Raw genomic sequence first — 23,666 nt, forward strand, 5'->3', positions numbered from 1 at the left:
AGAAGATACGTGCATTTAAAGCGGAACAAAAATAATCTTCGCTCCAAAATCATTCTTATATTTTCTTTACATTAAATATTAATTTGTAGTCATCGAGAATGTATTCTAAATTGTTCTATTGAATGCCTCTCTATTTCATGCTTTTTGGTTGCTTTCTATCTGGTCTTCGATTGACTCCAGAGGCAAAGAGAGAAGACTAGTATTTGGTGACCGCATCAAAGTCTACACCACTATACTTCCAATTGGTAGTCAAAGGTTTACAGTGGTCAGCCATCCCGTTGGTTGACTTGGTTGCAGTCATACGCCACCATTGCCGGCCAGGTGGGTGGATTTCTTTGGGATCTACAGGTAGCTGATTGCAGCATGAGAATAAGAAATTATTTGCAGTGGTTGTTTGGTTAGCGCAGTGTGTCGTTTTTGTTGTGGTTTCGTGTGAGAGTCCAAAAGTAAGGAACAAGAAAACCTCACACAGAAAACAGTGTTTGCGCAACGATGATGAAGCAGGAAGATCTAGTGAACTGAAGGAGGACTAGTCAAAGCTTCCAAGTCAACTGGTTCCCATTGCCAACTCTGAATCACGAGTAGAGCCTTCCGTCTATCGTTTTCTGTCAGAAAAGTCTGCTGCAATCCGGCTTTTAGCTAAGCCGACCTTCTTGACCTGTTTTTGATGCTTCGCTCTGCAGTTAGAGATTAAAATGTTTGCTCTGTTTCCCGTGTTCTTGTGTGATGAAGATTCATATATAAAGCCTACTGAAGCAGCAGTCCAGTAATTTGTTTTCCTTCTCAGTATGTGCTATTATTTACCTTTGGGATTCATTCACAGATCAATGAGTAAATGGGGTTGTCGATGGATATATGTACAGAATGATTTGGAAGGAAACAAGGAAATGAGGATCATCAATCGTTCGATGGCTTCTGTGCACAAAAGTATTACTACAAACGACTTCTGTACAGTGAAATCTGTCTACTTTCAATCGCCGTCGTCGGCAGTCAACGAGAATCGGCAGAGAGGGCAGAGACGGCTGAGCTGAAGCCACTGACGGAGACAGGTCGCGTGGAAGACATGCGAGCAGGGCATCCGGCAGACTTTCTCCCCGCATCCCATGTTTTCTAGGCAAACACTGCACTCCCTTCCTGCCGTGACGCCGTCTGCTACTCCCACGGTTAGGGTTTTCAGGCTCTTGATCGATGCCGTGGACGCCGGCACTGCACCGAAACCCCGTTGATGGCTCGGATCCGCTGTCGCCTCGCTGGCGTCCGAGACCCGCTGTATCATCACCATCACTTCTCTTCCATCGGAGTGAGTGCTCGGAGGGCCGTCGTCTTGGTCGATATTTACCTCGATCGTCACTCGACTGCACCTAGAAAACTCTCGGTCGGCCTCGTACGTGAGGAAGAAGATGCCGTCGTGGAAGATGCCGAAGTCGAAGGACTCGTGGCGTCGGACGTAGTCGAGCATGTGTTCCACCTCCCGCAGCCAACGCTGCGGCACCAGCAGGTTGCTGAAGCTGGGGTGGAAAATGAGGTCACATTCCGGCAACATGAAGATCACCTCCAATAAGGGATGCGCCAGGGCGTCGTCGCGCAGGGTGCTCGAATCGTCCCCCACCTCCATTGCTGTCTCCTTCCTTGTCCGCCAGGCAGAGAAAGCGAGTAGAGGTGGAGTTGGTGGAACCAGAGTTGACTCGGAGTCAAAATTAGATGTTCCTACGGCGACCAGAGGTCAAAATTAGTCCGATCTCATGAAATATGAAATATTAATGAAAAAATATATAGTCATATTATACTATAATCAAGAGATAATTTATATTTGATGAAAAATTCTCAATGATTTTATAAAATATTACAAATTTAAATATTAAAATAATCCCTTACTCGAAGTCAAAGATCGTCGTCAATCTTTCTCCATAATCGGATTTTTCTACGGCCAAGAAAGATGAAAAAATAAAAGAATTTTATTGGTATATATAAGGGGATGCGAAGGGCTCTTAAAAGGATATACAATTTTAATTTTAATTTATATATAATTTTGACTAAGAATAATTATACTATATATTTTTTGGAATATTAAGATAGGAAAGCAACAAGATTAAAAATCCTAATAAGGATAGGCAATTTACCATAGAAAGAACCAAAGGGACAAAATTCTTCTCTAGAAATTACATTACATAATTTGACTAATTGATAAGATAAGAGAAAAAAATAATCCTTACCTAATTGATAAGAATGGGACTATGTGAGAGAAAATAAAAAAATATATATATCTGAAAACAAATCCTCACACAATGCATTTTAGCACTATGCACAATTTTCCAAGCTTGTCTTCTTTCTAAAACTATCTCCATCTATACACTATTTAATTAGGTCATGATTATACTTAGCTAGACAACTTAACACATTGCAGTGCAATAAAAATGATCCATTAAGTTCATTTTCCAACATTAGTTGGAAATTTGTGACTACAACTTTAGGAGGAGCATTCAAAGGTGACTATAACTTTTTTTTCTTCATTTTATGTGTCCTAATCTATTATTTTATGAATCCTCCTATATATCCAACAAAAGTGGAGTTTAATTTATAATTAATCTATAATAATAAAAAATCAAACATAATAAAAACTCCATACATAGTAACACAATCTGTATGAATATCAATCAAAAATAAAATTAGGAACATGTAAAATATTTTCTTGAGTCAAACGAAACCGTAACAATCGTAGTCAATTATTATTTACTCAAAATTTTAATTTTTATCTTGGAACTAATTAAAGCATTAAAAAAATATCTTAAGAATCTCCTCCGAACTCGATCTTTTATATGTATGTCGAAATCTAATCGGATTTTGATATTCTCAATGTTTACTGCATCACTTTAAGTATAAAATGATTATGTCGGTTATAATAATCAATTATTAGCAATCAAATCCTCCCTATGGGTAATTTTTTTTCTTTGAACTGTGATCTTTAAATAATTAGCTTAAAGCCCCACCAAAAGTTAAGAAAGCCAGGAAAAGATTAAACCCATTAGTACTATAACTGCAGCTTTCTTTTCCACAGCATTGAAGGACAGTAAGGAAGCATCAAAAGTTACTGCAAACCATTTCACCAACCACAGATGGAGCTAATTTGTTGCTCATCAAAAGGTAGGAAAACAAGCTCTTTAGTTCCCTCATAATCTACATAGTTTTTCCCCTAATTAGAAGGAACCAACTAACATGAAACATTATGAAATATAGTCATATTATAATCGAGAAATAATAATTTATAATTGATAATTTTTTTTATAAAATTTAAATAAATCACAAGAAAATCATTCCACATACTCTAGATAAAGTGTCGTTACGATCGCGGTCGAATTCTTCCACAATCAACAAGAAAGGAAGAATTTTTAAAGATATATATGGGGGATATCGAGGGTAATTTTTATTTTTGTTTTTGTTAAATTTTTACTAAGAATAATTAAATTATGTCTTGTTTGGAATATATCAAGATAGGAAATGCAACTAAGTACTGATTAAGGATAGATGATTTAATGGGTGTCATCAATCACACCAAATGCATAGTAACACGCAGATGTATCTAATAACATATCAGATGTATGATTCAAATCAAATTAATGAATTCTTTTCAAACTCGTAGAGTTTTGAGACTATAGGAAGAACTAAAGCAATAGCTTTTATGTTGATTCAAGGTATATCAAAATTATTCTTTGCATTCATCTAAGTATGGTGTTAAGAAATTTTAAGCCAGTCTAATTCATAATACACCAACCTTATAAAACTACATTAGAGGCATGTTGTTAAATCTTATCAAAGCTTAAGTTAGTTTTTGATTTATTGATATCGACTAAATATCGAATCTTTAAGAGTCAGAATAAATCAAATGCTCATAGAATGCATTATATGTATTCGATATCATGGTTTAAAGTCGACGGTATTACGTGCATCCTCCAGCATTATGTGTAATTATATTTGTGCCAAATCTAAAGGATATTACATGGTCATAAGTACAGTTATAATATCTAAATGGAAAAATCGTATTGACCACATGATAGTGAGGTAACAACTATGTGGTGTTGAGGTGTTGACCTCATGATTTTGAAATATCAGCTATGTGATACTTATGTATCAACCTTGTGGCACTAAGGTGTTACTCATGTAGTATTGATATGTCAACAATCCTTCTTATATCATTATTCCCTTATCATTTGTCCAACATTGTGCCTCTTTGTAGTGAAATCGGGACATAACAAAAATTATGTTTAATTGTCAACCATGACAAGTATGATTTAACTTAGTATCAAAAAAAGGCTTTGGGCTAATTGAAAGTGTTGCTTTGGCTGATTAATCACATTATCATTGAAAAATATGCTTTTGATCAGTCACATACATAATTAAGAGAAAAAAGATTTTGGATCGTTCGATCATATTGTCATCCAAAAGAGTCATTTGGGTTGCTTCAGTTATGATATCGTCAAAAAGAATACTTTGAGCTATTTCAATCGTATTATCATCAAAAGAGTGCTTTGACTATTTTGACTATAATATCATCAAAAAAATTTTTTTTGATCGATATGACTACGTCGTTAGATTTGAGATGTCGATCGATTCTGGGACTCTTTTAGTATCAATGGAGTTACGCCACATGGTGAATCTACTTACATATTTATCTACATGTTTGAGGCATTATTATTACCTCAATTTCCATGCCATTTCATGAGTTACCGATTGGGTACAATTCTTGATATATCACAAATGATGACCTAGCATCCTCCATATATAGCAAATTATAGTATTACAAGGGATGATCCACCAAACCATCAAAGATCCAAAATAATAGCAGCCCTAGCTTTGGATCATTCTCGCCCAACTAGATGTTGCCACCTCATTTGTTAAGGTGGGCCGTTCGATAAATGAATAGATTAATGATGGTACTCCAAGGATCATTCAAGCCCTATAAATAGCGGACTTAACTCAGCTTCATGCATTGGATGATTCAAAACATTCGAGACATTCGAGACATTTTGATTCGACATATTCAGAGAACTTCAAACTTTCTCTCATAAGATTTGAATGATTTTTTGCTCATCCTCCTCCTTTAATGGTCGGGACCCGAATGTGTCATCAATTCAATAAGAAAATTTTATTCCTCGTTCGAAGGATCAAAGTTAATATTTCTAGGATGCTTATTCTGGTTTCTTAGTTCTAACTTTCCACCTTAGAGGATTTTAGAAAAGTCTTCTACATCTTAGCCAGAGTTCAAGTTGATAGTTGTGTATCTAATGATAGTAGGTTAGGTGGGAAGAAATAAAAAAAAATCTTCGATAGAAAATCCTTGCACAATGCATTTTAACACTATACACTATTTTTCAACTTTTATCTCTTTTCCAAAAATATCTCCATTTACATGTTACACAATTATGTTATAATTATACTAACCTAGACGACTTAATATGTTCCATTACAATAAAAATGATTGATTAAGTTTATTTTCTGACAGTAATTTTTTAATATAATTTTGTGAAATCAAGGATGACCATTCAAAGCTATGCTAATCTACCAATCAAAAAGTAAGTCATCCAAGGCTCCTAAGAGTCTTATATATCATAGTTATGAAAGTTATTAATAGACTAAACTCATTAGTACTATAAGTGAGTCTCAACATAATCTCTAAGTGATAAGTCAATACTAACCTAGACGACTAAACTCATTGATGTCAATCCGTAAACTCGCGAGAAATTATACATATGAGATATTTTTAAGAATAAATTGATTCCACGAACTTATAATTTTTTTGATTCTCCTACGATAACATACGACTAAATGTCCTTATCAGCTTTCTTTTCCACAGCATTGAAGGACAATAAGGAAGCATTAAAAGTTACTGTAAACCATTTCGCCAACAGCAGCTGCAGTACTCAGCACAAGATGGAGTAAATTTCTTGCTCATCAAAAGGAAGAAAAAGAAGCTCTTTAATTCCCTCATAATCTACATAGTTTTTCCCCTGATTAGAAGGGACGAACCAACAAAGGATCAAGAAATAGGACTTGGTCACATAGCACTCCCACACTGCACTCCTGACATTGTTCATGTGCTGCTGCTACCCAACAAGCTCGATCATGCCTCACTGAACTCAAAGCAGCCCATCACTGTCTCCCAATTACTGTCCATGCTCCAAGTATCTGCAGGCGGTGATGTGTTCATGATCTCCTGCCATGATAGTTCCGAGATGGACAAACGGGTTGTGTCACCTCGATCGCCAACCGAGGAGGGGCTACTGGTTTGGCTCTGGTTGGCAGCGGTGGCGGTGGACGGAGGAGGAGGAAGAAGATGTCGGCTGGATCGTGAGCCCTCGAAGGAAGCTTCCTCCTTTGGAGCAGACTCCATCGCGAACGCAATGCTCGCACCCATGGATCTGCATGTGTGCTGCATGCTGTACGCCACGATGAACTGTGGTGGGTATGCATCGCCGTCCTCCTGTTGCACTGTCTTGGTCGCAGGGCATCCCTGCTCTTTTCGGTGAATGCACCGGTAGTAGCTCCTGTTGACAACATGACAAGATCCATTCACAAGATGAGCAGTGGGAAATCCGAGACACGTTTAGGTGCGATGGCCATGGGCTACCTTGGGTATTTGGCACTGTTTATATCCTTCTGCCCGTACTTTCTCCAGCTATGTCCATCATCGTATGGAACAGATGTCACTGTGCACCATGTGTTGTGTGTCTTCCTGCAGGAAAGTTGGAATCAGAGGAGAAGCTCATTCGTGATCGTGTTAGGTATGGTAGTCTACCTTCTCTTGTGTCCGAGAGGCGTGCATCTGCCTCTCTTCTCCGAAGAGTACTCTCTGCTTCTTTGGCCGACGCCATGGCAAGTTCGACAGCAACAGGACTGCAGCCTGGAGAGAGCCGAGGCGGAGCACTTCATTAGCTTGTCGAGAATCTCCCGCGCCAGCTCCGCCGAGCTTCCCGCCGGCAGCGACGACGACAGAAGAACAGCCCGCAGCTGCCTCGCCAGCTCGTGCGCTTGGTTGATCTTGTCGATGGCCAGCCGGTTGTCACAGTGTTCCGAGTTGGAATCGAGCTCCGCGTGCCGCCCCATCCCTGGCGAACAAGCTTGGCGGCCAAGCAGTGAGAGAGCAATTGTCTCTTTATATGCAAGCATCCAAGAGGTGCATGAGTTGGTGGCCATTAATGACCCACCTGCTGCGTCATTTCCACTCCCTGTTCTCCGTTGATGGAAGATTAGAAGCAGCTCAAGAAAGCAATGGTTGGTTGCTTCTCACAAGTACACAGTGATTTGGGGTTCCAGAGAGTAAGAAGGTGCAGTCATCTCTGAGAATGACGACGCTTCTCTATCTGAACTTGCCCATCAGATGCGTCTGCGACGAAGTTGCAGGAGACGGATAAGGACATAAACATGGCCATCATGTGCTGCATACATAAACATGAAGGGGATCATGAGATGAAGAGTCTCCGAGAAAGCCACTATGTGTTGAGACTTCATATCTGCTATTTAATGCCACCCACTAGTATTGAAGATGGAGAGAGAGAGAGAGAGAGAGAGAGAGAGAGAGAGAGAGAGGCTGTGTCCAAAACTCTTCTCTACAACATAACAGATAAAGGCGAATCCAATAAAGAAAAGCTAATCTTTTTTTTTTTTATTTTTGGAAAATTACCTTCGATTTCTAAATTTTTCATACAGTATTTTTTTTAATATCTTAAATATTATCAATCACCTATGTATTTTTTAATCTATTTCTCATTTTTTTTCCTTGTGGACTGATCCATATTGTGAACCAGCTATAATATTTTTACACTATATAATATGTCTTTGATAATACTAGAAAAACACTATAACATAATATATATTTCTTATAATATTTTTGAAAATAAAAAATTGTGTTATAATATTTTTATACTAAAAAAATATTACAAACATCATATTTTTATATTACGTTTTAGTGTTTTTCTAGTATCACTGTAAATATAATAATATAGTATAAAAACATGTTAATGGAACCGATTCACCAATAAACTAATAAAAAAAAATCTAAGTATTAAGAAAAATATATTATTTAGAAATTCTAAAAATCAAGGATGCTTCTCGAGAAAAATAAAAAAAAATAGTTTATTTTCCTAAACAAATAGACAAGAAAAAGATGAATCATGCAGCATGCTCAAGCAGTTATAGAAAATTATAAGAAATCGTAGGTCGATTCGTTTTATTCAGATATTCACGATCAAGAGGTATTGGATTCCCCGATTCCATTGCTATCGCGGGCCTTACGCAATCGATCAGTAAAAAGTCAAAACTTATAGCTATTTGTATTAAAAAATAAGTGTAGTCATCGACTCCCAGGAAAGGGTAGAAGAATGTGACAGAATCCATATGCATATAGTTCTAACTATGCTTATCGGACTCTATTTATTAACGGTTAGGAATGGTACATGACTTGAGTTCAGAACATCGTAAGACAGTTCGATCCAATAAATATCCTAGTTCTACCCTATCTTTTGTTTCATTTCTTCTGGAACAATCACAAAAACTGATCCATCGTCATCAGTCTTAAAAAAATCTTAAAGAAGATGAAATAAAACAAAAGGCTTTTATCATCTATCAACTTCGCCTCCCCCACATTTTTTTTCTTTTTCTTTTTTAGATTAAGCGTTGGAAAATTTAGAAGCATCTAAGATGTTACCATTAGACAACCACCTGCTTTAATGCTCACCTAAGCTCGTGACTGCTTTTGACCACACTGTTCTCGTTCCTCTTGCCGTCACCAAAGCTTAACACACTAAACAGGCAGACAAAAGAGGATTCAAATGCCTCTTAATTATGCTCTTATCGACGGCAAACAGTCTCGTCGGCCTTTCTATCACCTACGACTTCAATGCCGATGTACTACTCCTCTCTGATGTGGTGATCTCACCAAACACTGATGTGAGATCCTTCGTAGGATTGACCGATGACCTACAAAATCCACAGTGGGTGGGATTTATTCTTAGTGCATGGAAACTAACATCAAAGCTCCTCTCCTCCTTCTGTTTCCATTTAGCATTTCTTTGCGTTTAATGTCGCCAACGATACTTACTCGCATTGATTCCATTCCAGAACGATGAGCTCATGAACGCCAAGGACTGCTGAGGTCACGACTTGGGACAGGAATGACGGCACGAGGTCGTGACGTCAGGGTCTGTGTCGGCACAGTACAAAATGGATTATTGGATGACCCCATCGTTATCTCGTGCTTTGTTGTCATCGCCTTGACCGTCGCTTCAGGAACGAGTGTCGGTACGAGCCCTCTACGTCGACAACTCGTGTCTTATCGCCGGCACCAACCATGGCACGTTGCATTGTTAACTTATATATCGAGTGTGTTTTCTGAGCTTCTAATCTTTACTCCACTCGTCGTCGTGATGTCAATTTTAATTTTAATCCATAATTACGAGAATTAAATACAACAAAGAATTGTCTTTATCTTTCCATAATTACTAAAGAGAAACCCTATAAACACTAATATTTTCTAACACTTTTTCCATCAAAACTAAAAATATATGAATTATTTATACAATAGCATAATATTAATTCTCGGTGTTTCTTTCTTTAACATAGAATTTTTTTACAATTTTGCATTCATTTTCCAAAAATACCAAATCACTATATATTACGAGTAAATTTACAAACTAAAATATCGAATATGTTGTATATTAAAGTTGAATTTAAATACCTTTGTTGAGAGGATCTTCTCCTAAAATATTCGTCTTTTACTACTAGTCTTGCCATGATACTATTTATTTTTCTCTAATAATCAATCAAATATTTTATATTTTATTATTATTGAATATTAGATATTAAAATATTTACTCGAAATCTTACTATTCATTTAGGAACTAACTAAAATATTAAAGAGATCTTATTGGGTACCCCATAATAATAATAATAATAATAATAATAATAATAATAATAATAATAATAATAATAATAATAATATAATCAATCGTCAACCCAAAACGACATATGATTTTTTTTTTGTATGCACAAATGTTTGCAAGTAAATTACTTACCATAAAAAGATCGAAGCAGTCAAAATTCTTACCAATTTAGTGCATAAATATCTTCAAAATTTTTGGGATAAAGTTAATATAACTATATATTATCTACTCGTGAACTGTTTGAGGACTACGTAACCGATTACCTGCGTTTTGATTGGTGCAGCAAAGACCTGGAGCGGGACCCGCTGTTTCCACATCTTTCGTCCAATCGTGATGCTGGTACTTGTTGCAGGTGACTGACGCTCGGTAGGAAAGCTCCTACCGTTTCGTATCACGCTATCATCTTCCACAAAAGTTCATCACGAGATGCAGGGGATACACGTGTCATCACGTAATCCGTCCGTTGTATACCCCAATTCCGAAAGGTATACGCCGCGATCTCTTTATCGGCTTCCAAATGAGCGTGCGCTCGCTTTCGCTTTCGTTCAACCCCCAAATCTTTCCCACCTGCGAGCGAACTCGCCAAGGCGGAGCGATTTCGAGGGATTGCCATCCCGATCTGCCGATCTCCCCATCCTTCGGCTTATCTTTACCAAAGTAACCGTCCTTTGGTAGGTCGTTTCCTCCCTTCGTTGTTTGAATTTTTTTGGGCGTGGGGGAAAAATCCATGGACAAAGAGATGCTCGAGACCTTTGAGGCCGCGAAGAAGGCCGCCGACGTGGCGGCGGAGGCCGGAGGCGGGTCGCCCGAGGTGGATCGGTGCCTGGACGCGCTGAAGCGGTTGAGGAGTCTGCCCGTCACGACGCAGGATCTGGTGGAAACCCAGGTGATGTATTCTTATCATGTTTCTTCATCTTACTTTTACGCTTCTTTGAAAGATTTTATTTATGTTGGCTCTTTGGATTATCAGTATGGTGTGATCTTGTTTTTAGTCGAGGAAAATTGATATCTTTCTCATGTTTTTGATGCTGATGTTAGCCATTGCCGTTGTTTGGTCAGAGTTGTATTGCGATGCTTGATGAAATTATTTCACAAAAAGGACTAGTCTTCTCTTCTTTTCTTTTATTTTCTTTTGTTGCAGATGATGCAAACTGCTTGGTTTTTGGCCATCATTTATGGTGGAAAAAAAAGTTATTAATTTACTGAATTGTATTCTTCTATTGCTGCAATCTCTTGCCTTATTATATTAATCTTCTTTTGGTATGTGTTTTCTGATTCATTGCTTGTCTGGGAACCATTATGTCTTTTAGGCACTGAGTAGAATATACAAAGTTAGCTTATAACTAAAACTAAATTACCAACGAGCACATGAACTATAAGTGTGTCAAAAAATATAAGAAATTTATGGTCTAAGAAACAAGTATAAGTAGAAGATAGCAACAACAAGAAAAGAAAAGGATAAAAATGTTCCTGTATAATGGCAGCAGTTGAACAATTGTCGCATCCACGTGGAACAAGACTTTCATTCATGCCAAATTGATTCACAATATCTTTCCAGTTAGTTCCTATTTAACGAATATATTATATAACAAGTTCAATGAGAAGTGGACATTTGACAATGCAACATATAAGAACCAATTACCAACGAGCACATGAACTATAAGTGTGTCAAAAAATATAAGAAATTTATGGTCTAAGAAACAAGTATAAGTAGAAGATAGCAACAACAAGAAAAGAAAAGGATAAAAATGTTCCTGTATAATGGCAGCAGTTGAACAATTGTCGCATCCACGTGGAACAAGACTTTCATTCATGCCAAATTGATTCACAATATCTTTCCAGTTAGTTCCTATTTAACGAATATATTATATAACAAGTTCAATGAGAAGTGGACATTTGACAATGCAACATATAAGAACCAATTTGTGGTAGGGATTTTAAAGTTGCATAGATGCTAATTGTTTGTTTTCTGGTTGGCATGTAGGTAGTTTTTCCTTCAGGAAGTAACACATAAACTAGATAAGCTTTCTTGTGGGATGCGGTTCCACTTGTAGTTAACAAAACATCAACCTAACATCAAATGTTGGTCGCACATCCGCTGTCTTTGGCCACCATATTGGGTGCCATTTATCATCATGTTATTGCTCATTTCAAGGTACAAGAGAAAGAGATGGAAAAATAGAGTGGGAGAGACAGAGAGCACAACATGGACTAGGAGATGGAGAACTGAGACTAAGTACAGTTGTTTTCGCATATTTTAGCCCTCTACTATTTGAAATATAAAAAAAAAAGTTCTGTAAAATGTAATATTTAACCATCCATATTGGATGGTATTTTCTTCCTTTTTTCTATATCTTCAATCCCTTTTGGGTTTTCTTTCATTATTCATTTTAACATCATCTTTTTTGCTTAATTCCAATTATAAATTGTGATATGGGTATGAAATCCACTATAGTTCCTGGTACCAATATTTAGAATGTTGATATCATCAAATTGTAATTGGATTCTTGGGTTGATCTCTGGCTTTGTTAGTAGAACTTACAGTGCCTTTGTGCTATAACAACCAATCATTAACTGCCTAATCTAGGACAATTTTATGAAGGTGGCTCTTGGGAAAAGAAAACATTTTTTCCTTTTCTTTCAAGATTTGATATTTGTGGAAGATAAAGAAAGAAGATATTAAATGATCTAGATAAAAGAAAATAAAAGGATAAATACCATACTCACTATGACTTACAAATGAACGCCATAAGGATAAAGGCCTAACACCACCACTCATGGATTATGGAACCATTGGTAAAAAGGGCATCTTATTTATCTTTATAGCTTCATGCACCATAGCATAGAATCCTGAAAGGGAGAAGAAAATTGTCTTATTTATAGTACACAACTACACATAATATCACTCTTTGTGCAAAGATCACTCTGTGGAATATTTTAAAAAATCTGATTTGCTAATAACTACTTATTTTGGGGCAATATTCTGGGTACTTTCTGGTTAACAGTGATGTCTCTGGAACTCGAATGTTGAAAGAAAAATTAGTTTTCCAGTGGAAGTAGATTTTCACTTGCCATTTCCATTCTGGTATCACATAATTTATCACTTTGATTCATGGATATGCTACAACTTCATGATGTTCTGTCAGATGCTTTGAGTTTCAGAAATTTTTTATGGAAGTTTGAACTGAGTCTCTAATTTCATTTGCATCGCTAAGAATGTATCATAGGGACATCTTGATCTTCAGATTATTGAAATGTTTTTTCACACATATCATGCAATCTGAATTGGACCAGTCAATTACCAATTTTATTTGATCACAATCGCAAATATTGGCATGCATATATCTTGCTATTTTACATCTTCGTGTCTCCCATTAGTATCTTGAATGTAGCTTTTTGAAACCAAAGTTCAGAAGTTTGGAATATAGAAGAGTTTCATTATATGCTTCGTCATTTAAATAAATCCTGTTGCCACCTTATTTCTCCTTTTGTGAAAATTCCAAACTTTTGTTTCAACATCACAGGATTATGTTTATACATTTTTCTTATTTTTTGAGTGATCCTTTCAAAGTTCTTTCGTGCAAAATTTGTCTGATTTGCCTTTTTTTTCTGTTGGAACTTAGACGTGCTTTCCTTTTTCCAGGTAGGCAAACGACTTCGCTATCTCACAAAAAATCATCATTCAAAGATTCAAGTTGAGGCTTCTGCCTTGTTAGAATTCTGGAAAAACGTAGTTATTCAGGAGACTTCAAATTCTAAGAAAAATGGAGGTTCTGAAAATAAAAAATTGGTGAAAAATATTAAATCTGAGAGACCAGAGGGTGTCAAGGTTGACAAGACTTCAAGGGCTGGGCCTGTCACCATGGATGTGATTTCAACTTCAGAAAGTTCCAAGTTTGTTAAGAAAGATAGGGAGCGGGGTATGAATGCTGAGATTGCAAAGTCAGAAAGAGACAAGACTGAGAAGAATGGCGGCAATGAATCTGTAGTTCATTCTGTCAATGCTGTGAGGATAACCAAGGGAGATCACCAAGCTGCTGCTACAAAGAAGTCATCAGCCGGTCCTCCTAGGCTGACAACAATGATCAAATGTAATGATCCTATGCGAGACAAAGTTCGAGAACTTCTAGCTGAGGCTTTCTCTAAAGTTTCTAGCGAGACCAACGAAGACGAAAGAGATGAAGTGAGAAATATCTCGGATGAAGTGGATGCATGCGATCCCATCCGAGTTGCTGTCATGGTGGAGTCTGTGATGTTTGAGAAACTAGGCCGTTCCAATGGTTCTCAAAAGCTTAAATACAGGTCCATAATGTTCAACTTGAAGGATGGCAACAACACAGATCTTCGAAGAAGAGTTCTCCTTGGAGAGGTGAAGCCTGAGAAACTCATCATCATGACTCCTGAAGAGATGGCCAGTGACAAGAGGAAACTTTCAAATGAGCAGATCAAAGAGAAGGCCTTGTTCGAGTGTGAGCGGGGAGGGCCTCCTAAAGCCACAACCGATCAGTTTAAATGTGGCCGATGTGGACAGAGAAAGACTACTTACTATCAGATGCAAACCCGAAGCGCGGATGAACCGATGACCACATTTGTTACTTGCGTGAACTGCAACAACCACTGGAAGTTCTGTTGAGTGCAAAACGCAGCAGAATGATCGCTGAAGACCATAGATCCTGTCTTCTGTCGTATTTGAGGGTATTTCCTTTGAACTCCCATTAACATTTGGTTTTATTAGCACCTTCAGTTTTCATCTCGTTTCTTCATTTTGCTATTCGCTGCCCATATTGCATTCAAATTGTGGAATTCATGCATCATCATATCTGAGTTAAGCATCAGGATGTAGAACAGGATTTAACAGTTGTTTGTCTGGTGTATGCACTATGGGGGCATTGTTGTTTCCCTGATGGATAAATGGCACCTATGTTGGACTATATACCTCTTCCAATCTTTCAATTAATGCTAATTTAACATCATAAATTGGTTTGTCCTATCAAATGGAGTTACAAATCTTAATGGATTTAGGCTCTTTATCTCATTTTTTTATCAAACTAGTTACTGCTTGATCAAGCCTGATCAACTGAAGTTTCACCATGAGACTCCCACCAAAAATACAGCAGCAGAGATACAGTATAGAGAGACATGAAACAAACAACTACACTGAGGAAATGTCAGGCTACAGAACTATTCTCAGTTGATTAATATTGTTGTCTCCCAGAGGAAACAATCGAAATCAACCTTAATTGGATTCCATCAGTTAATTCCATTCTTAATTCTGCGTGACCAAGTTGCACAGCCAGACCTGCATTTATATCTACAAGATATTAATGGCGGAAGCTTCTCTTTTCTTTGCAGCAGTATCATACGAAGCTTCTCTTAACTCGTCGAGCTTGAGAAGGACTGGTGCGTTCACGAGCCACGCTTCGTGGTGACCGGTGGCTGTAGAACTCCGGGCGAGCGTCCATCCCTGCATTAAATCTTCTTCCCCCTCGTGCCTCGCATCTATGGCAACTGGAAGCTCGTCGGTGGGAGCTGCTGCTCTTCCCAGAACCCTCCAACCATTGCGTTTTGCCATTCCGGGCGATCCAATCGATGCTGATGGCCCCGTTGATTGAATCAGGTACGCTGTCATATCTGAAACGAGCCACAGCAGCCCCTGCTGTCGAGTGGCAGAGCCTCCGTCACTGCTCGTCAGCTGAGGGAAGGTGGTGTGGGGTGATGCACATGAAGGTATCCCCTCCTTGTATTGAGAGCTAACGAAGAGGGGCCCTACCCCTTACTAGCCTGCCCACCTTTGCTTCCTATAGTCTCTCCATTAAATCCCCAAAGGAAAAGAGAGGATGGAGAAGCATTTTAAGAGGCAAGGTTTGGTCGTACGTCACTGACATGCATATATAGTGAGGAAGACAGAAGGAGAGTGCTCCATGTCTAATGGAATGTGTTGTGGAACGCGAGTTCTGCAGAAGAGGTGTGTATGTGTGTGTGGAGACAAAGGCTTCTGTCCGCCGAGGACGAAGCAGGCTGAGGGTTGGCTGTGGCCGGCCAGTAGTCAGAACTCCACCTTTATCAAGCCTGACAAGCGCTTTATTTATTGGCATTCGCCCATGCAGGCATGGTGTTCGACTGACGTTGCTCGCCTCTTCGTGCATCAGTCTGCTTCTCCTTTTTGGCTCCTCCATTGCGAGTGCATGAAGAGGAAAAGATAGGTTAGGCTTAACTTTTGTTGGAGGGCAAGCGGTAAAGTTGTAGATTAGGTCTGTCATTTTATTGGGTGAAAGATGTGTCTCGATGCATTCATGGATCCATACACATCGACTGCAGACCATCACAAACAGGCCTATCCACACTTATTGGGTGTCAGGTGTGTCTCCAATCTTTCTCTCCTTAGTCCCTCACCTTAGCTTCTCTTCCTAGTATGTGCTTGCACTTTTTTCAGCTCAGATCTTGTCTCTTCTCCTACTTCTCCTGCTTTTGGATCTCAATAAAGAGTGTGTATTCATCTCACCAACTCCCGTTCATCATCTGCAGATCTACTTGCATGACCAGTTCTCCTTTCCCCCACTTGATGACAGTCGCAAGCATCGAGCAGATGACCTCCATGCATGCACGAAGCTACTGAACAGGGCTTTCTAACGAAACCATCCAACCTCCTCTTCCTTATATATCTCCGAGGGCTGCTTCTTTCCTTGAAGACGATCATGGATGATGAGCTGCAAAGCTGCGGAGGCCGGAAGAGGACTGCCACCACCATAGCATTGCGTCCGCGAGAGGAAGGCCTCAAGTGCCCGCGATGCCACTCCCCCAACACCAAGTTCTGCTACTACAACAACTATAGCTTGTCCCAGCCGAGACACTTCTGCAAGACCTGCCGCCGGTATTGGACCATAGGTGGCGCGCTCCGGAACGTGCCCATGGGTGGCGGCTCCCGCAAGAGCAAGAAGTCCAAGTCCTCGTCGGCGTCCCGCCTTCCGGTGGATCCCGTCCGTGGACTCGCCGAAACAGGCAGCGGCCTCAGGTTTCTCGATGGAGTACCGTCTTCTGTGGCCATGGACTTCCACATACGTCTGCATGCTCCACCTGCATCTGGGGCTTTCAGCTGCAGCAACCAGTGCATCAACTTTGTCGACATCTCACGCAGTACAACGTTCTCTTCTTCTTGTACTACTGCTGCTCTTCCTCCTCCAGTGGGCTTCGATTACCCAGTCCCTGCTGCTGCAGGTGTGTATGGTGAGGTCGGTGGTACTTCTATATCCTCTGCTGTGAACGGCATCAGCGTATCCTCCATCGAGCCCCTGAGCTCCATCAGCCAGGACCTCCATTGGAAGCTTCAGCAGCAGGGACTCTCCATGTTCACCGGACTCTCACCTCGTCCACTGGAGAACCAACAGACGCTCAAATCTTCTGATATTGCAGGCAGAGCCGGAGCCGAAGCTTGTGAGGTTAATGGATCCAGAAATCTTTGTGTTGGCGCTGGGGCTGATAGTTCACCAGCATGGTTCCCGGACAGTTCTTACACCATGCCGACTTCAAACAGCAGTATGCCTTGCAACACCATCAGCAACAACATCAACGAGAGCGCCAAGAGTGTCACCAACGTCAATAACATGAGCTATTGGGGTGGAACCTCAGCATGGAATGAGACGCCACAGTTCTCCACACTGCCTTAGGAAAGAAGAAGGCCAATGGAAGAGGTAGTATGACAGATGTGATCTCTCCAGTTCACTGCTGCTCCTTTCCGTAATCGTTTGCAGTTAAGCAGTCTGGGGAGTGTGAAGGATGGAATGATGTTGCAATCTTCTCCTGGCAGTCATTTCAACTTCCTACTTTCTTTCTCTTGCTGAAAGAGTGTATATATATTTATGTGTTTATCAGCTGCTTCTGATCATAATTTCTGCAAATTCTCATAGTGATGTGTTCGAGTTCTTATAAAACATGTAAATGAACATACTCTCAGTTAATCTTGAGCTTCTCTTTCTTTCTATGGGGTATCTTTCAGGAACTCAAGCCTCAATGATTCTTGAATTGGTTCTGACGTCAAGCAACAGGACTAAAATGTGTTTAGAGTTTGATCCGGCCCAGCCCATTACGCCAACATCAATCTCTAATTGGAGGTCCGCTTTGGCCCATTTATATTCTTTGCTATCGTTGACTTATGCTTACTGTTCCCCTCAAAGTCTCGCTTCGTCTTTAAGTAAACACCATATTGTTCTCGTTCCTAGAAAAGCTAAATGCATTCATTATTAGTCACATATTTGACGTATCATTAGGCTATATTTTCGAATTACGTTGTTTTTTCCATCCATCCATTGCTCGCTAACGACGGCGGGATGCTGCGGACGGCGACGGTTCACGGCGGCGGCCGAGGCGACTTGCTTCTTTCCACTTCCGTCTCCTTCGCCACCGACCTCCCCATTCGACATTGTTCCTTGCGAGCGGAGCACACGAGGCACATGCTCCGAAACACTAGTGGAAGCATCTCCTCCGTCGCGTCGAAGCAGACGCGACGTTCGACCGGATTTGCAGCCAGGTGTTCGGCGCAGAAACGCTCGGCGCCTTCCAAAAACATCGACTCGCCTCGTTTACAGACTCCCAAGCGGGGGCACAAGCCACCACCGAGATGAAGCCAGGGCGAGCTGCAGCAGAATAATGGCCATGGGGAAAAGTTGGCGCTCGTCCTCTCCCCAGCAACCCCTCGCTTCCGCACTCGCCGGGGAGGACGCCAAGAAGCCTCTTCTCTCCCCTTTCGAAAACGACACCAGGAAGAGTCACCCCGCAGAGTCCAAACTCCCACACCATTAACTCCACACGGTTGGCTTTTACCGGGCGTTTGATGCGTTTGTAGCCATAGGCGTGGCGAGAGATTCCCGCCTCCGCACCCGCGTCCCTCCACGAGGTGTTCGATGGAATGCGATGATGGGATTCGCCTGCGCCGCTAAGCGTAAGCAGTAGTAGTCTAAACGTATCACAGTGAACAACTCGTGACTCCACTGTGCCAAAAGAATCTTACAGAGATTTCTAATATCTCTTCTTCGATAATGTCTAAATACACCTAATAATCATACGAATGTAACATTGACACACGTAAAGTCTACGATATGACATCGGACAATACCGTCATCTACGAAATCGAAGGTATCGTCTTTCCGATATATTAAGCGGGACCGGTTTATAACTCGTAACGTAACGGTGGTCATCCATTATAAATACCGCTTACGCTTCGCCTCACACGCTAAGCAACTATTCTCTGCTTTGTTGGCTTTCCTTCTCTCTCTCTCGTCTCCTCAGCTTCTCTCCTCGGTGCAATAGTCGTAGATTGATCTCCTTCTTGTCGCGGCTTCGAGTTGAGCTACTGTGATGATGGGATCCACAGAGCGGAAAGAGCCTAAGGCTAGAGCGCGAGTGGAGGAGGTTCTCAGGGCCCTCAAGAAACAAGCTCCTCTCACAGCGGAACAGGTGCGGGGTTTGGACACATTTTGCTCTCTCTCTCTCTCTCTCTCTCTATCTATCTATCTATCTATTCTTCGTCCAAGTAGAGATAAGGATGGTGTGAGATGCTGTGTGGGAGTGTTGCTTTGTTTGGTTTCATGAATCATGAACAGTGTGAAGCTTGTTCGGTGTGGGTCGATGACAGGAGAGGTTCTGTAGCGACGCGTGCGTGGATCGGTTCCTGCGAGGTAAGGGAGATAGCGTGAAGAAGGCGGCCAAGCATCTTAGGACCGTCCTCTCGTGGAGGGAGAGCATCGGAACAGGTAGGATCTCGTTGATCTCTCGATGCCGCAATGTTGTTCATCTGCCTAACTAGCTACTGTTGTCCTCTCTGAAACCCCAAAACCCCACAGAGCTTTTGCTAGCGGACGAGTTCTCTGCGGAGCTGGGCGACGGTATGGCGTATGTGGCAGGTCACGACGACGAGGCCAGACCAGTCTTGGTACAGTCTCCCCCCCCCACCACCACCATCTACCTACTCTTCTTCTGCTGACCAACGTACCATCGCTGCAGGTCTTCCGCATCAAGCAGGACGACCTCAAACTTCGTTCTCACAAGTCGTAATGATCGGCTCCCCTTCCTTGTTGCACAATTTTGTCGTCGTCGTCGTTTTCTTACATCTTGTGCTTGCAGATTTGTCCGCTTGTTGGTGTTCACTCTGGAAGTGGCCATCTCAACCATGGCCAGATTCGTAGATCAGTTGGTGCTTCTCTTCGATGCCAGTAAGCTAATAAACAGTGCAACTTTGACTCCTCCCTTCTCCGTGATAAGTTAGTCAACACTGCGCTCCTTCGCTGCACATAATTCTAAAAGCTTTTTGCAGCAAACATGATTCATAGCCTTTTTGAATCTCTCGTCTGTTCTAATAAAGGTACAAACAAAACATGTCTAAGCCAGAGGATGATGACAAGATTCAAACTAAATCTTTGTTTATGCAAGTGCAAACAAAGCATTGGGTGAGTGTGGTCTCAGTGTTTTTAGTCAGTGGCTACTGTCCACTGTTGCAGACCACAACAGAGCCCGGTCTCCCAAGCCTCACCGTAGTCGCATGTCCATTGCAGCAGAGATTCCCTACGTCTCTGAGGTCCCCCACCTTTCTTCCTCCTCTCTCACCCAGTCTCAAACTCAGAGTTGCAGTATGCTTGCGTCGTTTGAATCCCCTGTTTCCCGCTTCGATGTTTCAAATTGAGTAAAAGGACTTTGTCGGAGACATGGAAGAAGAAGGAACTGAGAGATCGATTTGTTCTGTTCTGAGAACTGCTGGTTGCTCAGCTACAGTGTGTTCTTGTTTGTTGCAGGCTTTTTTAGGTCCCCGAAGGCTTTCCTCAACTTGTTCGCGGGTACGCTGAAGATTATCTCGGACTACTACCCGGGGCGGCTCCACAAGGCTTTCGTGATCGATCCCCCCTCCCTCTTTTCGTGTCTTTGGAAGGTGTGTGTGGTGTTGTTGGATGATTACGAGTCGATTGATGTTGTTTTGGGTGCATTGTGATGGCGGTGGGCCGTGCAGGGCGTCCGGCCGTTCATCGACCTTTCGGCGGTGACGGCGGTGGTGTCGTCGCTGGACTTCGAGGACTCGCTCGAGGACGCCGCCTTGGCGTCGCACCCGAGGACGACCTCCCTCCGTTTCCACCCGTCCGCCGCCGCTTCAGCCGCCAAAGTCGGCGGCTCCACGTCGTCACGGTTCTCCGTCACCGTCTCCCACCTCAACTCGCTCAAGCCGTGGTACCTGAGCACGACCACCACCAGCAGCGTCGTGGTGCCCACCGCCAGTCCCTCCCTCATCGGCGCCTCCCCGCTCAGCGCCCGGTCTTTCTCCTTTGCCTCCCCAGCCGCGCGGTCCACGCCCCGCGTCGGCATCAGCGCCGGTGCGGCCATCACCCGGAGCATACCGTCCACTCCATCGTCGGCCGCGCCAACCAGACCACCGCCGCAGCAGCAGCATCCGAGGACGCCGATGCCGTCCTTCCTGCAGTCCCCTGCGACGCTCTTCTCGTTCAAGAAGGAGAGGCAGCTCAGCCGAGTGGAGAGGGAGAGGGAGTCGTTCCTGCCGTTCCTGAGGTTCTACCGGCGGCCGTACGACGAGACAGCGTACCGTGCCAAGATGCGGCCGCCCCACGGCGGCCTCGTCTCCATCGTCTCCCTCCACGATCAACCCAACAAAAGGCGCAACAAGATCCAATCTTTTCCCGTTCCCAGCTCGCAACACCGGCATTAACACTCCTAAACCGGATCAAAATAAGCAACTCTATGATATCAAGAATAAAAATCGGTTTCCCATGCACTTGCATGACTCATTCAGACCGCAAGAATGCCGGGTAGTGTTGGCGGTGTGCCAAAACGGCGTGCCTCGGAGGGCTTCCGAAGGACGAGGTCGGTGTGCTTCGTGCGGTGGCGCGAAAGACGGCAATGCCGTGGTCGCCACGGTGGTCAGTGATTCCACACCGCATCTCAGTGGCTGTTCGACAACAACGGCATCAAGTTCAAACCATGTCTTCATCTCGCCTCGGTTTCAGGCAGGAGGAGAGGCTACCGATGCCAAGAAATGGGAATGTGTGTCGCTGTCTATTGTGGTTGTCCTTGGATCTTTGAGTTGTCCGTCAGTCTTCCATGTTTGGAAGTCAAAAAGAAGGTCGGAAGTCAGGGGAGTCACAGTGCGTGGAAGAAGATTGTAGCGACAGCTATTCTTGGCGTTCTCCCTCGTCGCCTACTTCTCGAGGTATTCTACTGTAAGGCTGACACCGGCATCCAAAAGAAGGGGGACCTATTTTTCGTTTCAGCTCTCGTATGTGTACCGTCATATGTCACGAAAATTACTACGGGACAATCCTGATCTACTAACTGTGCACACATCTTAATCGTCTGATGTCAATCAAAGATATATAAGCCACATTACGTATCAGCCAATTGGAATTGGAATGTACACATTAACATTGTTGATTGTATCTAATTCGTCCGGTCGATCCTGGCCTGGCTCAGAACTTGCCCGGTCCAATTTGAGTTGACTGAACCAGTTAAGCCTTTGATTCGTTATGAGCCGCGACTGGGTTCAAGCACATCAAACCCGGCCCAATAGCGTTAAGACTACAACTGTTCCTGTAACCCGCCCAACGACTCCGCTCACGTCGCTCAGCCTCTCTTCCCCTCGTTTAGGCGTATCTTCGTCGACCGTCAGCGATCCGAGTTTCTCGATGGGTTCTTTGCTGGATCGGTGAATGTTTCGGGCTTCTTCTGCCAAGAATCTCTCGTTCGAGGATCGGTTTCTTCCTTTCTGCCCTCTTTCTCTTGTTCTCTTCGATCCCTTCCGACGCTTGATGAGTTCTTGAGCGTGCTTTTCTTCTCTGACGATTCCCCCCTCTCGGTCCGATGTTATCGAGTTTTCCTTCTTGGTTCTTTTCTGGAGACGGATTGGTTCTCGATCGGCTCTTGAACGGGTTTTGTTCGTCGAGGAAGTTACTCTCGTCGCTTTTTTGGATGTGGCAAGGGTTCTTGATGAGTTCTTGAGCATTATCTTTAATGTTCCTCTTGGCTCTTCGACGGGCACGAATCGGTTTCTCTACGAGGTCCTGGGCGTCGAGATCGGTGAACTAAGCATGCTCTAATCTGTTCCTCGAGGTGAGGATTCTTCGGTCCGCCTACTTTCATTCTTGGGTTCTTGAGTGTGCTCTTCTTCCCCGAGGATTTCCCATCTTCGTTCGATGAGTTCTTGACGGTTTTCTCTCTGGTTCCTTGTATGGATGTGACGAGTTTTCTTAGCGAGTTCGAATCCTCCTCCATATTTCATTACTTCATTACTTTCGAGTTTTTGAATTCGAATCCTCCTCCTCCATATTTCATTACTTCATTACTTTCAAGAATATAGTGAAATGGGATATGAAACGCTCGCTCACGTTCATCTTTTATTAGTTCTCTCAATTGTATATATCCGGCACAAACTCTGACCTTTCCAACATCCCCTGAACCACTCGTAAAATGAGAGAGAATAAGCAAAATTGTGGGGTTGAAGAAGATTACCCAAGTGATTGCAATCAACCGATGATGAATTCTTGCCGAGAAAATTCACACACCACCTTGAAAGAAAGATACAACCAACTGAAGCCAAAATCACATACCACCTTGAAATTAGTTTAATGTAAAAAATGCTTCTTCAGTAAACAACACACTTAGCTGATCAGCATAGTCAAGTAGTCATTAATTTATTAGACTAGAAGAAAGCAGTTAACATAACAGAGTAAGAGGAAGAAAAGACAA

General features: G+C 42.0%; 4 protein-coding genes across 6 annotated transcripts; 3 read left to right on the plus strand and 1 right to left on the minus strand.

Moving 5' to 3' along the window:
- Positions 1 to 5,953: 5,953 nt before the first annotated feature.
- On the minus strand, positions 5,954 to 7,170 carry LOC135673361 (transcription factor WRKY19-like). Its single transcript, XM_065182255.1, has 3 exons — positions 6,791 to 7,170; positions 6,623 to 6,727; positions 5,954 to 6,539 (listed from the first exon to the last, which is right to left on the minus strand). The coding sequence occupies exons 1-3, from the start codon at positions 7,159 to 7,161 to the stop codon at positions 6,116 to 6,118; spliced, it is 900 nt and encodes a 299-aa protein (XP_065038327.1). The 5' UTR covers positions 7,162 to 7,170; the 3' UTR covers positions 5,954 to 6,115.
- A 3,269-nt stretch (positions 7,171 to 10,439) lies between these two features.
- Positions 10,440 to 17,908, plus strand: LOC135673362 (transcription elongation factor TFIIS-like). 2 transcript variants are annotated; one of them, XM_065182257.1, is made up of 6 exons: positions 10,440 to 10,818; positions 13,576 to 14,627; positions 15,285 to 15,549; positions 16,040 to 16,290; positions 16,458 to 17,066; positions 17,148 to 17,908. In XM_065182257.1, the coding sequence occupies exons 1-2, from the start codon at positions 10,660 to 10,662 to the stop codon at positions 14,563 to 14,565; spliced, it is 1,149 nt and encodes a 382-aa protein (XP_065038329.1). In that variant the 5' UTR covers positions 10,440 to 10,659; the 3' UTR covers positions 14,566 to 14,627; positions 15,285 to 15,549; positions 16,040 to 16,290; positions 16,458 to 17,066; positions 17,148 to 17,908. The 2 variants fall into 2 exon arrangements, with proteins under 2 accessions (XP_065038329.1, XP_065038328.1); XM_065182256.1 differs by having other exon boundaries at positions 15,288 to 15,549.
- On the plus strand, positions 16,628 to 17,596 carry LOC135675183 (dof zinc finger protein DOF5.7-like). Its single transcript, XM_065185457.1, has one exon. It carries the CDS (start codon positions 16,628 to 16,630, stop codon positions 17,594 to 17,596), a length of 969 nt encoding a protein of 322 aa, XP_065041529.1.
- A 1,273-nt stretch (positions 17,909 to 19,181) lies between the features above and the next one.
- LOC135673363 (uncharacterized) lies at positions 19,182 to 22,194 on the plus strand. Of its 2 annotated transcripts, none has more exons than XM_065182258.1 (7): positions 19,182 to 19,382; positions 19,561 to 19,678; positions 19,769 to 19,857; positions 19,929 to 19,975; positions 20,049 to 20,137; positions 20,714 to 20,847; positions 20,926 to 22,194. In XM_065182258.1, the coding sequence occupies exons 1-7, from the start codon at positions 19,284 to 19,286 to the stop codon at positions 21,631 to 21,633; spliced, it is 1,284 nt and encodes a 427-aa protein (XP_065038330.1). In that variant the 5' UTR covers positions 19,182 to 19,283; the 3' UTR covers positions 21,634 to 22,194. The 2 variants fall into 2 exon arrangements, with proteins under 2 accessions (XP_065038330.1, XP_065038331.1); XM_065182259.1 differs by having other exon boundaries at positions 19,929 to 19,972.
- Positions 22,195 to 23,666: the final 1,472 nt, after the last annotated feature.

The sequence above is a fragment of the Musa acuminata genome, chromosome BXJ1-5, assembly GCF_036884655.1.
Source record: "Musa acuminata AAA Group cultivar baxijiao chromosome BXJ1-5, Cavendish_Baxijiao_AAA, whole genome shotgun sequence".
NCBI lineage: Eukaryota > Viridiplantae > Streptophyta > Magnoliopsida > Zingiberales > Musaceae > Musa > Musa acuminata.